Below are 16,043 nucleotides of genomic sequence, written 5' to 3'. Positions count from 1 at the left end.
GTTTGATGTAAAAACAATGTTATTTCAAATACAAATCATTATTTCTAACCTTGTCAATGTCTTGACTCTATTTTCTATTCATTTCACAACGCATGGTGGTGAATAAGTGTGACTTTTCATGGAAAACACAAAATTGTTTGGGTGACCCCAAACTTTTGAACGGTAGTGTAGCTGTAATACTGTACCTATTAACTTTGGTGGGGCTCTATGGTGGCTCTACTATAGCACCATATACCTTCCACTTTATAGTGGTCAAGTCTTGTGTGCTTCCTGTGGATTTTTGTGGGGACAGAATGAAGACTTGAATGAAATTTTTATGGACACTAATCTTTTTTTAATTTTTGCATTACTATAAGCGCTTTTTCTATGTTTTCAATGTGAGTTTAGTGGTCTGAACTTGTTTTCAAATTTCACAAGGAGGTGTTTTCTCTCATAAACTATATGAATTCTACAAAAAAATCTTGGTAAGTTCCATGGGCATTGCTTATAGAGGAGAAGATCTCTGTAATATGATGCCATATAGTAGTAGCCTATTAACCCACTTAGGACCAAGCACCGTAAATTTACGGTGCTTGGTCCTGGGCTTTAATCACAGACGATAGTAAAAACACAGATAAAAAAGGAGGGTGTAACAAGACCCAGAGAGAGTGGTAAAATAGTTCTGGAGTAAAAAGTGTTTCAAATGATGGAGGTGCTGCAAACTAGATGATGCTCCACCAAGGTTGGTGTGAAGGTGCAAACTCTAAGCTAGTAGAAGATTAAGGTCCAATATGTGATAGTGACAGCACTTGTTTTTTATTTAACAAAAGAAAAAAACAGCAAGTGAAAACGTGTTTCGGGGCACGCCCCTTCGTTAGTTTAGCTGGATTAATCACGACAAGATGCCTGGCGATGATACAATTCCAAAGGTTTTTGGATGTGCCAGAAGTTCTCTATGTGGCAGGGAGACAGGTAGGATTAAAGCTTCTGCAATCAATCAGAAGCAGGTTGGTTTGTCAGCTGTTAGTCATAGCTGATAATCCGGAGGAGGAGGGAGAAGTGGTTTTTAGCCCTTTCTGCCCCTTCCTTTCTTTAGTATACAGCACTCAATGAGTTCTATATACTAAAGAGTGAAAGTGGAAGTGTTTCTTCCACTATGCAAGCTGGCGGTTACGTGACCGCCGGGATCCCTTGGCAAAGCAGAGCTACAGGGTTTCAGCAGCCAGGGACTATTGTCACTACAGGGGGAAGTTTTCACCTGTAACTGGGGCTCCTATGGATGCCCCAGTTACAGTAAAAATATGCCAAATAATAATAATTTAAAAAAAAACATGTGAATGACCCCCAGAGGTCTTATATGATGTCATGGGGGACATAGATAGTAAAAAAAAAATAATTACATACATAAGTAAAACAAAATTACAGAATAAAATTAAAATATATACATAAGAAAGAAAATAATCAAAACCGTCACTGTATGTTCCCTGTAATCCAAAACCATACATATTATATATCAAAACATCCAAAACAAAATGAGGAACCCATCCCAGTTCTTTATTTTAGTGTAAATATACTAATTAAAAAAAACTACAAATATTAAAAAAAATTATTTTTTTAACGTTTTACCCCCCAATAAAACTAAAAAAATGGAAAAAAGTCAGTGAAAAAGATGTTTAAAAATTAGCCCTATATGTCCCAGGAAAAAAAACGCAGCAAAAATAATTTTGGTAGCTGAAGAAAAAAAATAGAACAGTTAAACCACGACATGGGTAAAATCCCTCAAAAGTGTCTGGTCCTCAAAGTACAAAGCAGCCTGGTCCTTAAGCGGTTAAAGTAATTCCTATACATTATGTGTTACTCCACTTACATGCCTCCTAAATATTTAGTAAATTTATACTAGTATGAATGTAAGCAAACATATGGCTGTGTATGTGTGACAGAATCCTCAGACTTGTTTGGCTGTACTTCACCCAATAAACAATTGTGGAGGAATTTATGAAAGGGCCACTCCAGTGATTTTTAAAAAATCTTTTCATTTAGTATGTAGCTTATTCCCCAGTATATAAAAATGGGCCAGTGTTACCTTGGTTAGTTATTCCTTTCTATCTCAATCTCCTGGTCTTTTTCTCCTTAGGTGGTCGTGTGATCTTATTTCATTTTTAGAACATTATTTGTACTAACATTTTAAAAGGGGGGTGACTACATAGTATGCTGACATAAATATTATATGCATGTTTGTTATACATGTATTGTATATAGGAGAACAATACATGTGGTAAAGTAGATAGATAGATAGATAGATAGATAGATAGATAGATAGATAGATAGATAGATAGATAGATAGGAGATAGATAGATAGCAGATGGATAGATGGATAACAGATAGATAGAAAGATAGCAGCTGAATAGATAGATAGATAGATAGATAGATAGATAGATAGATAGATAGATAGCAGATGGATAGATGGATAACAGATAGATAGAAAGATAGCAGCTGGATAGATAGATAGATAGATAGATAGATAGATAGATAGATAGATAGATAGATAGATAGATAGATAGATATGAGGGGGATAGATAGATAGATATGAGATAGATAGATAGATAGATAGATAGATAGATAGATATGAGGGGGATAGATAGATAGATAGATAGATAGATAGATAGATAGATAGATAGATAGATAGATAGATAGATAGATAGATAGATAGATATGAAATAGAACTGAAGTAGATTTCTAGAATAATTTACATGAGTTCCTGGAATAAATGATATTTAAATCTATCTGGGCAGCCATGCTGTCTACTGACAAGCCACACCCAAAAAAGTGGAATAAGGTAGCATAAATGCAACAAGTTTCAATTTTTTTTGTGGAAGTGAGGCTTGTGCAAACAATAGAGATGTTTTTGTCATTTTCAGCATAATAAATTTGCTCTTTGGTTTCTTTTATTGGTTGGAACTCTATACTAACCTGTAGCATTTGTAGATAGCCCTCTTGGGGGTCACAAGGAAGTGATGCGACACGATGACTGTTACTCATGCATCTGACATTATTTTCTTTCAGAGAAGGAAAAATTTGCCGTATAACAGTTATTCTTCCTAGAGCACTGTGCACAAGTTCCACTATTTCAGCATCATTGATTTCCTAAGACAAAGAAAGAAAAACAGTTGGTTTAAGTGTCTGCTTGCTTATTCACATTTTGTACAACCAGAACATCACAATTCTAAGGGTACGATCTGACATGAAGCATTTCCACATCCAAAACATGTACGGATTTTGACTCAAAATCAGCAGAGTATGTGCAGCTGATTTCAGCATATAGAGCGCTCACCTCCCAATTCTTCGCACTATCAGTGCAGCTCTTCACCTGGTACCTGACAGCCTCTAGTGAATGCAGTGCCACAGGTCGGATGATGTGGAAGTACTAACGCCGGACCAGCAATGCTGCACTCAGTAGAGGCCTCAGGGTGAGGTGAGCGATGTATCTGCCAAAATCAGCGGATTTTGACTCTGTTTTGGATGTGGTAATCTTTAGAACTTGCAGTGGAAATTCAACTGCATTTTTGCACCATGTAAACATATGTTCACCTCCTAATTCTTTGCAATATCAGCAAAGCCTGTTACCCCATACCTGGCAGCCTCGGGTGAAAGCAGTGCTGCTGGTAAGATGATGCAGAAGTGGCATCATCTGACCAGCAATGCTGTGCTCACTGCAGGCCACTGGGTAATCGATGAAAGGCTGCACTGATAGTATGAGGAGTTGGGGGGGGAGCACTGTACTGTGCTTCCAAGGTGAAGTATAAATATTTTTTTTTCTACAGTTCATGGAATATTTTCAGGGTGGGTACTTATATTTCAAGCACCCCCCCCCCCCCCCCCCGAAACTCCTCGCCACACAGAGTCCCCTACCACTGCTGTCACAGAGGATTGTGAGCATCTTCCATTGATTTCAGTGGAGCTGGTTTTGCTCCCGCCGGCCCCATTGGAGACAGGATCACAGCCACGGCAGGAGATTCCTACAGCCCTTCTGGGATGGGAGGCTGTTTTTTTCCTGCAGAAACACCTCGCATCCAGGGCTTCAGAAGGATTGCGAGAGCGATATCGGGGAGTCAATCACATCCCAATATCGTTCTCGCCAGTGTGCAGGAACCCTGATGAAGAGAAAGTGCAAACCAATAGAGAATTAACACCTAATAAGCCTGCCTTCCTGGTATATAGCCTTGTGTAATTCTTCTGTGCGTCACTCAGAGATTTGGATTCTGTATGTATCCCTCCAGGTCCATGTCAACACTATAATGAATCATTGTTCACTTCCCAAAGCTATCCAGGTGTCCTATCAAATCTTGTATATGAGTAAGGGGAGCACTGTATCTGCTGAAATCAGATACAGATATAGGTTGATTTCAAGTCAATATCTGCACCAATGGTGTGGATTTTGACTCTTTTTTTGTCTGTGGAAATTTTGCGTAATTTGCCACAGAATTTTCAGCTGTAGGAATTGCTCAGCACTTCGGCCCCCTATCCTAAAAAAGGATTTATGCGTCTAAATGTGTGGAACAGGACACTTGGTTGGTGTGCATGAACTTTGCAGTTTTCTTGAAGTGACAAAGTACCTGTGCAGTTAATGTGACAAATAAAGCAAGTTACAGGGTGACATAGAAAAGAAAGTCGTTATCCTATCCATTTCATTTGATTTGTTCCCTATTGCTTTTATAGCTTTAGTATCTTTAAAACCACCTCAATCCTTAATACAGAAGAAGCTCTGTAAATGTCACTGTTGATGTGTACAAGCCTCAGGAAATATAATTCATACATTAAATCCTATTGAGATTCAATAACAACAAGATTGATAGCATCACATAGAATTTAAAAAAATATATAGTATTTTTTACTGTACCATGCTTTGGTCCTGTGTATTGATAAAGAGATAAGGTATAGGGCCACAATTCTCCAATTGGCAAGTTATCATGTGTCTCAATATATGAGATGAAAACAGAAAGCTACTTAAAATGTTTGTTGTATCACACACATTGGTTGGAAATTGAAAAGAGCAAAAATAAAACAAAATAAAAGTATAAAGCACTAAAAACAGTCCATAGTGGTTAGTAATTAATACAACTGATGATTTTTTTTATCGGTCTCCTTATTAATTTATAGTCATATATTTCTTCTTTTAGGGTCCTCTTACACATGAGCGCGTCCGACAGCGTGTTTTAGCGCACCGCACCATTGTGATAGGTGATGAAGTGTGCTAAACGGTCAAAGTTAGAGCAGACAGTGCTTGAAAATCACAGCCCTGGAAAGCACCGTTCATGACCGCGATCAAATGCATTTCTGCGAGGCCCAATTAATTTCAATGGGAGCATTATACCGCAATTAATGAGACCCTAGAGTAAGTCAAAATGTATCTTATAACACCTACTAAATTAAATTAATCCAAAACAAGGATCCATGTTGTAGCATAGTTAAATGGGATTACTGCTTATTTATATTCTATAGAAAATCCTTCTCAGTGGCAAGCATAGATAGATAGTCTAATATTGCTTAAATGCAGCATGTATCATGTTACTCGACTCAGAAAATATTGTTTGAGTCAATACAGTGTTGCATCTGAGCTATGTTGGGTCTTATCTACTGGAGTGCACCATAACGTTTCCATGAAGAACAGTAGTAGGGCTTGATACAGTAAATATGGCATTCTGCCTGCACAGCTTTATTTAGGATACATTTGTGCCACATTTACATTGAAATATGCCCCAACGTATAGTGGGACTGATTCTAAGTGCAAAGTCAGATGAGCGTTTTTTTCCGCGCTTATGTGCACAAACAATGTGCGTCTGATAGAACCATTGCTTCCCTATGATGTGTTCAGATGTCCATCTTTTACAGGCACAAAATACTTGCACCTGCAAAAAATAAGACATTCGTGCAGTGGCAAGGTCTCTGCTGCTTAATAAATATCCCTGCGGGGAGTCCCCCATCATTGAACACTGTAACAGCACTGTCACATTGTTCAGTGACAAGGGGACTCCCCACAGAGATGAAGGAATCCCCTGCCACAGCTGTCACAGCTGTGACAGAAGATCGCGATCTTCTCCCATTCCTTTTAATGGGCAGGCCACTGCAGTGAGTTTTGGGGGAGGGCTTGAAATATAAGCCCTTCCCTGAAAATCATCCCAAGCTGGTGTAAACAATAAAAAAAAATGTATACATCACCAGTCCGCCGCTGTTGGGGCACTGTTCTGAAACTTTTTCAGCAGGTGGGGATTTAAAAATCCCCACCTGCTCAGCTGTCATTCAATGAATGGCTGAGCGCTGCCTGTGATTGGCTGAGTGGTCAGCCAATCAGACCAGCACTTTCTGGAGGTGGGGATTTTTAAAACACGCTTCTATTAGAACCAATGCATTCCCTATGGTGTGTGCACATGTCTGTGCTTTACAGGCGTGTGCCTGCAAAGATAGGACATGCGTGCACCATAGGGAATGCACGCATTGTCTTTAAGGGAGCTGCGGCTGCTGCCGGTGGCTCCTTTGAAGACAATGGTCTGCCGGCAACCCTGAATTGTTTTTCTGGGAAGGGCTTTACATTTAAGCTCTTCCCTAAAAAACATGAATTTTAGTGTAAAAAAAAAAGAATACTTACCTGTCCGCCGCTGCTGTGTCCCTGCAGGGATGAAGAACACATTTGCCGCATGCGGCAGATGTTTCCTTCATCCCCGCAAGGAAAAAGAATTCCCTGCTGCACCTGCCACATCTGTGACAGATGCAGCTAAGGAATTCTTCATCCCTGCGGGGAATAAAGAATTCCCTACCAAAGCTGTCACAAATAACAGCTGTGGTAGGGGATCCAGCTGCCAGCATCCTGTAATTGTTTTTCAGGGAAGGGCTTTAAATATAAACCCTTCCCTGAAAAACAAGAAAAAATGGTGATAAAAATAAAAAAATACTCATATTTCTTCAGCTGCCGGGCTCAGTCACGTCTAGCTGGCTCTTCTCCTGCACTGCTCTGAGGAGTATTCAGCAGGCAGGGATTTAAAATCCCCACCTGCTGAATTGGCTTCCTCTGATTGGCTGAGCACTGTGACCAATCAGAGGCAGCTCTCAGCTATTGAATGACAGCTGAGAGCTGCCTCTGATTGGTCCCTGTGCTCAGCCAATCAGAGGCAGCACTCACCCATTCATGAATTCATGAGCCCTAATGATGTAAATGTGGAGATAAAAAAATGTATTATTTTTCTAAATAAATACATTTTATGTATCCCATTATGCTGTCATATTGCCAACATATAAGGAATGTATAGAATAGATATTATTAAGTTACTATATTTTATGCAGAGAAATTTGAAACATTTACCAATACGTTATTGTAGAAGCATTTTACTTGATAAACCTAAGCTGGTTACCTAGTATAGTATGAACTAATCTGCAACTCAAACCATGTGGCTTACATACATATTTTACAAGTCCGCATTTTGTATATCTGATTCTCAAGTAGGATACATTTCACACATATCAAGCTTTTACCTCCATGGCTTTGTAGCAACTGTTCCATACTAACTGGGGAATTGTGTTTTAACACAATAAGAAAAAGAACCAAGTATTTCAGGTGGCCATTAATGAATACCTTTAGTTCTTAACTACTAGGTCTATAAATGATTTACATTTTGCTCACTAATCAGTGCCAAGCAAAGCAAGTTACAATAATTCACCATGTAACTTATATGACTTGGCTTCTGTTGCTAAAATACAATTAATTACATGTTAAGGACTATAAACTTCTTTTTGTTATAGAAACATTCATTACTTTCCAATTTTAGATGCCTACTATTCAGCTTGTGCTAATAAACTATACACTTGATCATAAACTGCAACCTCAGGGCTCTTTCACATAAGTGTATATCAACCGCTGTTTTCACAGCCGGCCGATATATGCTACGATCTGATGCATTGGATTCCAATGCATCAGATCACATGGCCGTATTCCCGCGGCATAAAAGCACCCAGCCAGGCCAATATAGCGTTGGTACGAAAAGATAGTCCTGGAACTATCTTTCTGGCCGGAATACATCGGCCGCTGCATGGGCTCCTATGGGAGCCCATGACAGCGGCTGGAGAAGGGAGGTGGGAAGGAGTTTAGCTGTTTGCAATGGAGAGAGTGGAATGGGGGAGGAGCTAAGCTCCACCCCTCCCATTGCTGGCTGAAGACAAGGGGCAGGGAGAGGACGGGTGCTTAGCTTCGCCCCCCTCCTCCCCACTCCCATTGCAAACAGCCAGAGGGAAAGAGAGAGGAGGTGAGCCACCGAAGGGGAGGGAAGGGGATGCAACGGCATTCCAGCCTTGGCGTATGTGCGCCGGGGCCCGTGCTGTCTGAACTGGTGCACAAACACTAGATTTCTGCACTCATTCATGCATTTTTACGGCGGGCGCACACAAAAATGATTTGTCTATCTTGATACCGCTAGCACCTATTAGCAAGGCAAAATGTTGCCAAGAAAAAAATTATCCCTATCTTATTTACTAATCTTAATCCTTCTAACCTCACTTGTGCCAAAATATCACAATGCCCAATGCTATCTGTGCTTTTACATTGAAACGGTAGGTAAAACGTATCTAATATGAGAACAGATTCACACAAGCGCTTTGTTTTTGAACATTAAAAGCAAACTAATGACAGTAAATGCAGGTATGCATATATAGTAAATGCCCATACTATGTCCCTATTGAATTATAATCTATAACATAGTGTTTTTTCAAATGCAGCTTTCATTTTTACTCATAGACGTTTTTCAATTATGATAAAATAAAGACCCCTTTGCTCTTCTCCAAGAAATATCAACACTTGTATCTATGGACTGTTATAAATATTGCAGCTCAGTCTTATTCATTTGGATGGGGCTGAGCTATGATACCAGAAAAAGCTCATGGTCAATACTGACACCGTTTCAGGAAGAAGGTGTGGAGTAGGGCACTTTTCCAAACTCATACAAGCCTTTTAAATATGAAGGTCAGATGTTTTTGGGTTATTGACTTGTTGGGAAAATATACTACCAAAATTTTCAACAATAAAATATGCTGCTTTTAGGGCTCATGTCCACGGGCAAAAGAACAATTAAAATCCGCAGCAGATTTTAACTCTTCTCCTGCCTGCGGATCCGCACCCCATAGGGATGCATTGACCACCCGCGGGGTAGATAAATACCCGCGGATGGTCAATAAAAGTGATTTAAAAAAAAATGGAGCATGAAAAAATCTGGACCATGCTCCATTTTCGTGCGGGTCTCTCGCAGGGACGGCTCCCGCGGGCTTCTATTGAAGCCTATGGAAGCTGTCCGGATCCGCGGGAGACCTAAAATAGGAATTTAAAAGAATTTACTCATCCGGAGCGGGCGGGGAAGGTCTTCTCTTCCTCACGGCCGGATCTTTCTTGCTTCGGCTTGGCGGATGTGCCCGGCGCATGCGCGCGGCACGTCGGCGACGTGCCGGCGACGTGCCGCCGGCGTGACGAGTTCATCCGCCGGCCGAAAAAGAAGATCCGGCCGTGAGGAAGAGAAGACTTTCCCCGCCTGCTCCGGATGAGTAAATTCTTTTAAATTCCTATTTTCAGCGCTCATGTCCGAGGGGCAGGAGGGACCCGCTGCAGATTCTCCATGTAGAATCCGTAGCGGGCCTGATTTTCCCCGTGGACATGAGGCCTTAGGGAAGACAAAAGTTTCGAAATACGGTTGTGAAACAGTTTTGTTTATAGACTTTAAATTAAACTGTATAAATGGGAATAAGGGTTTTCCTGTGGTTAATAGTTATGTTGTTAAGGCAACCGTTGGATAAAGAAACCTCACCTGCAAAACTCCAGAGCAGACGAGGCTTTGTTGTCCACCAGCTGCCTTAGCAATCCCCTGCAGCATCTTCCGATATCAGTTATAAACTTCAGATGGAAGAGCTGGCTTCCTATGTCACTGGAGCTACACTTTAAATGAAAAGTTTTGCATTCCTTGTATATTATTATTCTAAAGGATGCACTCAAATGTCTTTCAAATTCAAGATAAGAAATAATAATGATTTGAATAGACTGCAAAATAATAATGATTTGAATAGACTGCAAAATAATAATGATTTGAATAGACTGCAAAATATTGAAGGGATAACTTATATACCTATATTTTAACAAAGCTTAGCCATGCAATTCACTTTGCCCTTTTCTGTACCTGATCCCTAGGACAAATTGGTTTTAATATATGACATCTGACCTATTGTGACTATTGACAGATAACATAAATCATAGCCAAGAAGAGTGTATGCAGAGACAGGGAGAGAGGTCTACACATTTAAAAATAGGCAATAGACTTGCAAATGAGTGAATATTATGTATCTTAAGCAAAATTAATCAAACGAGGACATGATTAAAGGAGAGCTGAAAATAGTTACACTGAGAAAATATCTTTATTAGGAAATGAAAGAAGGGATGTGATGCTATTAGCAAGAAGGTGAAAGTGCTGAGAAGAGTGCTGTTTGATACTTTAATGTTAGCAGAAAAAAGGAGAGACAAAGGGAACATTAGGCCTTAGTCACACGGGCGTTCTTTCGCGCGATTTTTCGGATCGCATGACGGATGCGCATCCGCAAATGGCGTGACCATGGCCAACAAAATCGCCCGAAAAATCTGCTCCTAGCCGCGTTTCATTAGAAACTGGCTGGAGCTGTCCAGCGCATTGAATTCAATGGAGCCGGCAATACAGCCGGCTCTATTGAAAGCAATGCGCTGCGGGCGAGCGCAGGATGAATTGTCGGGAAGGGCTTAAATATATAAGCCCTTCCCTGCAATTCATCCAGAAAAGTGTAAAAATAAAAAAAATCTATATACTCACCTTGTCCCGGCAGACGGAGTTCAGAGCGGCCGGCCTGCAGTGGGTGTGAAGGGGGTGTAAGTCAGAATTTTTTATTTTTACACATTTCTGGATGAATTGCAGGGAAGGGCTTATATATTTAAGCCCTTCCCGACAATTCATCCTGCGCTCACCGGCAGCCCATTGCTTTCAATGGAGCCGGCTGTATTGCCGGCTCCATTGAATTCAATGGGCAAACATCGTTCTTCTCTGCCACAGCTGTTACAGCTGTGGCAGAGAAGAATGATTTGTCTAGTATATGTTCTCAATGGGGTTGGCGCTGCTGCCGCCGGCCCCATTGAGCACATATAGAGAAGAGAACAGGAATCGCAGATAGGTGCGATCTGCGATTTCTGTTCTATAATTTATCGGACGAGCGCATAAAAAGCGCTCATGTGTCCGATACCATTGCAAAGCAATGGTTTTAAAAAAATCGCCGGACGCATTCGCAAATCGCGCGAAAAAACGCCCGTCTGACTAAGGCCTTAGGGCTCAGTCACACGGACGTCTCTCTGCAGTGCCGGGAGGAAGAACATGTGACCGGCTTCATTGCCGGTCATGTGTTCTTTCATCAGCGCTGGAGAGAGACGGCCGTCTTCAGGTACGCCTGTCTTCTAACTGTCAGTCACACGGGCGCATCGGCGCCAGTGTATGGGTGCCGATGCGCCCGTGTGACTTACCGCTTAAGAGGCAAAATAAAAATACAAAATAACATTACATATAACATGTACACCGCACAAAATTCCTACACTTTTAACTGACCAAATTGTCAAATAGTAATTTACTAGAGTTTAGAGACAAGCAAAATCTTAGATTTTTCTTCATCTACATATTAATGAATTCAGCTGACATGAATGGATGCGCTGTTTGCGGAGAATAATCAAACAGGGAATGCCAAATATTACATGTAGGTGGGAATTTATTAATCATGGTTTTATAGCAGTTTCAGACAGTCATATGCGCAACTACGCTCGCCGCCATGGAGCGTAATTGCGCATGAATGTGGTTTTTCTTCAGCCATTTAAACTCTGTGCCATAAGCAACTGCAATTAGCACTCTCACTGTTAACTAGAGATGAGCGAGCATACTTGTTAAGGACAGGTACTCGAGCGAGTATCATCCTTTTCGAGTACCTGCCTGGTCGTCCGCAAAGACTCGGGTGCTGGCAGGGGGCGGGGGAGAGCAAGGGGAAATGAGGGGGAGATCTCTCTCTCTCTTCCCCCACCCCACTCTTCCCAGCTCACTCCCGCAACACACCGCTCACCCCAGCCGACACCTGAATCTTCGCGGACGAGCAGGCAGGTACTCGAAAAGACGATACTCGCTCGAGTATCTGTCTTTAACAAGTATGCTCGCTCATTTCTACTGTTAACCCATTAGATGCCAACATCAATTTTGACAGCGGAAATTAAATGCCCTAATGATCGTGATGAGGTTGCCATGGCAGCTGGAAGACTTCTGAAAGCCCCCAGGGCTGCCATTGCAGATTGGCTATAAGAAACAGCTGCTACCCACATTGTATGGAGCGGGATCAGCTCCCAATTCTCCTACATACAAACTCAGAATCTCTGTGATGTAACTGTATGTCATTGTGAAGTAAGGGGTTGATTTGGAGTTATGTAGCTATTTTCAATGAGGTACTTTCAGATAACATTTCTTAGCAACCTTTCAAACATTTAACCCTCAATAAAAGTTAGACTTTCTGGCCTATAGTTTTCAGGTTCATTTTCTACTCCTTTTTGATTATTAAAACCTTCGTTGCTATGCGCCATTCTAGTTATACAGACGTCGTCACTATAGAGTCCTTAAAAATAGATTGCTTGTCAGATCAGGGTATAATGTATTACTATGTATTACTACATTACATTATATTGAAGGAGCGATCAAACCATCACAAGCTCATGTCTCATGTAGGCACTAAAGGAAATTTAAAAATCAGTTTTAAAAAGTTTATTCATTATTAAAAAAATAGACATTTTAGCACATTTGTAATCTAAAAAAAAAACAAAAAAAACATTTGGTATTGCTGAATCCAGAAAAATCTGATCTATCAAACTGATGCATAATTTATGCTGCACACTGAACATTGTCAGAAAAAAATACACAACATCAGAACTGCGCTTTTTTGGTCACCCTAACTCCCAGAAAAAACTGTAGTAAAAAGTGATTACAAAATTATTGCACTATTTTTCCATTTCACTTCACTTGGAATTTTGTAAAAGTTTTTTAAGTACATTATATGGTACATTAAATAATACCATCGAAAAATACAACTCATCCCACAAGAAAAACAAGCCCTCAGAGAGCTTTGTCGATGGCTAAATAAAAGAGTTAGGATTTTTTAAAAGTAGGGAGGATGAACCAAAATGTAAAAAAAAAAGAAAGCCATGTCCTTAAGGGGTTAAGATGGATCGCTCTTATCAAACTCAATCTGATCAGCTTCTATGAGGGGGTAATATCTTGATTTATTGATACTACACTGCATAATAAGCTGGTATATAAAATGTGAATGCTTAGTCTGGGCAAGAATGTGTGTGAATGGGTAAGGAATTGGTCAGTGATAGAAAGTAGGCAGTGATTATTAATGGTACATACTCTGATTGGATCACTGTTACAAGTGGGGTACCACAGCGAACAGTATTGGGCCTTATTTTTTAAAAAATATATTTATTTACGACATTGTGGAGGGATTGTACAGTCAAATATCAATATTTGTAGATTATACAAAACTATTTAAAGCAATTAACACAACAGAGGATAGAATGCTGTTTCAAATGGATCTGGATAAATCGGGGACTTGGACAGAAGAGAAAAGTGTCAAATGAGGTTTAACACTGATAAATGTAAGGTTCTGCACAAGGGCAGAGGAAATACATGTCACCATTACACACTAAATGGGAAACAGTGGGCAAAACTGACATGGAAAAAAACTTGGGGATTTTAATCATCATAAAGTTAACTGGAGTAACCAGTGTCAGGCAGCTGCTGCCAAGGGAAAAAGGATCATGATGTGTATCAACAGAGATATAGGGCTACATGACAGGAACATTGTTCTTACTTTTTACAAGTCACTTGCCAGATCGCAAATGGAATATGGTTTGCAGTTTTGGGCACCGGTACTCAAGAATGACATATTAGAGCTTGAGCTGGAACAAAGACAAGCAACTAAGTTAATAATTGGAATGGGAAGATTACAATATCCAGAAAGGCTATCAAAATTGTAGTTGTTTAGTTTATAAAAATGACAGCTGAGGGGCAATCCAATCACTATGTAAAAATATATTAGGGGTCAAAACAAAGATCTCTCCCATGATCTTTTTATATCCAGGACTGTGACAGTAACAAGGGGGCGCTCTAATAACTATGTATAAATATATCAGAGGACAATACAGAGATCTCTCCCATCATCTATTTATACCCAGGACTGTGACTGCAACAAGGTGGTGCCCTCTCCGTCTAGAGGAAAGAAGATTTCTATAACAACATAGAAGGGGGTTCTTTACTGTAAGAGCAGTGAGACTATGGAACTCTTTGACTGGACATATTTCTTGAGCATTATAATTATAAGTTATATAGTTACTGAATTCTTTAGACGGGTAGGTGATCCAGGGATTTATTTTGATTGGATTGTAAGATTAGAGTTGGGAAGGAATTGTTTCATCTTAAATTATGAAAGTTGTCTTCATAGGGTATTTTTCCTACCTCTGGATCTACATTGGGAAAATGTGTAATAAACTGAATTAGATAGGCATATGTCTTTTTTCAGCCTTACATGCTATGTTACTATGTATGTTACCTTTCTTTATACTTCAATAAATTTTTAGTATAATTTACATCAGATTCTTGCTTAAATTACACATAGACCTGTTGGGCAAGGTGGCCACATACCCACCCAATAACCAAAACCCACTTTTCATAAATCTGAAGTCAGCAGTGTAAATTCAAAAAAACTACATTTTGCACCAGTTTTTCAATGATAAATTACCCCATAGATTGTGATGCTTAATCTAATTTATCTAGAGAAAGCCAAAATGTGTTTATCTTAAAGAAGCAGTGCATACAAATTACAATGACTTTGATCAATGTTATGCTCTATGCCTATGTCACAGAGGAGAAAGACTAGAATGCTAAAAAATGCAATGCATATGAATTACACTATTGCATATTTACATAAAACAAAAAAAGAATTATGTATATGTAGAGTACGGAAATTAAAATGAATTACTTATAGTATAGTGTGTGTTGCCCAGTTTACAGGTGGGAAAAAACAGGAATTCTGCGAATACAATACACCCATTGGAGTGAAATAATGTGCATACTTTTTTTTTGCATGCAGTTTTGTGAATAAGACTTCATACACAGCTAGGTCTCCCTAATGAAAACCAGTATCTCCTTATCAGCAAAACAGAAAAGAAGTTATATAGCTCTGTAACACAGTAAGGGCTAAGTCACATGGGCGCATCCGGGCGCCGATGCGCCCATCTTCCTGCACGAAGAAGACGGCCGCACTACAGGTACGGACGACTCTCCGCACCGCTGGAAGAAAGAACACATGACCGGAAATGGAGCCGGTCATGTGTTCTTTCTTCCGGCGGTGTGGAGAGTCGGCCATACCTGCAGTGCAGCCATCTTATTGTGCAGTAAGACGGGCGCGTCAGTGTCGAGATGCGCTCATGTGACTTAGCCCTGAAGCTGCATTTACACTTAACTGATTTTCTGTGGATTTTGTCATGGATTTCGATGCAGATCTGCAACAGATTTAATCCCTTCAGTTTAAATTCAACTTAAAAGGTAAAATGTGTGGCAGATCAGCTCCAAAATCCACAACAAAATCTGTACCAAATCAGCTATGTATGAATGCACACTAAGGGCTTAGTCAGACAGGCGTTTTGTTCACGCAATTTGCGCATGCGTCCGGCGATTTTATAAAACCATTGCTTTGCAATGGTATCGGACACATGAGCGCTTTTTATGCGCTCGTCCGATAAATTATAGAACAGAAATTGCAGATCGCACCTATCTGTGACTGCGATTCCTGTTCTCTTCTCTATATGCGCTCAATGGGGCCGGCGGCAGCAGCGCCAACCCCATTGAGAACATATACTAGACAAATCATTCTTCTCTGCCACAGCTGTAACAGCTGTGGCAGAGAAGAACGATGTTTGCCCATTGAATTCAATGGAG

General features: G+C 40.2%; 1 protein-coding gene across 1 annotated transcript in view; it reads right to left on the bottom strand.

The window, feature by feature from the left end:
• The window catches only part of GRID1 (glutamate ionotropic receptor delta type subunit 1), a 1,141,753-nt gene that overhangs the window by 301,070 nt on the left and 824,640 nt on the right, over positions 1-16,043 (bottom strand). Inside the window, exon 6 of the mRNA XM_066598745.1 lies at positions 2,950-3,123. Within this exon, the coding sequence (XP_066454842.1) occupies positions 2,950-3,123 (174 nt within the window). The remainder of the gene's footprint in view (positions 1-2,949; positions 3,124-16,043) is intronic.

This window comes from Eleutherodactylus coqui, chromosome 4 (assembly GCF_035609145.1).
Source record: "Eleutherodactylus coqui strain aEleCoq1 chromosome 4, aEleCoq1.hap1, whole genome shotgun sequence".
In the NCBI taxonomy this organism is placed as follows: domain Eukaryota; kingdom Metazoa; phylum Chordata; class Amphibia; order Anura; family Eleutherodactylidae; genus Eleutherodactylus; species Eleutherodactylus coqui.
This window is presented reverse-complemented; position numbering and strand designations above follow the sequence as displayed.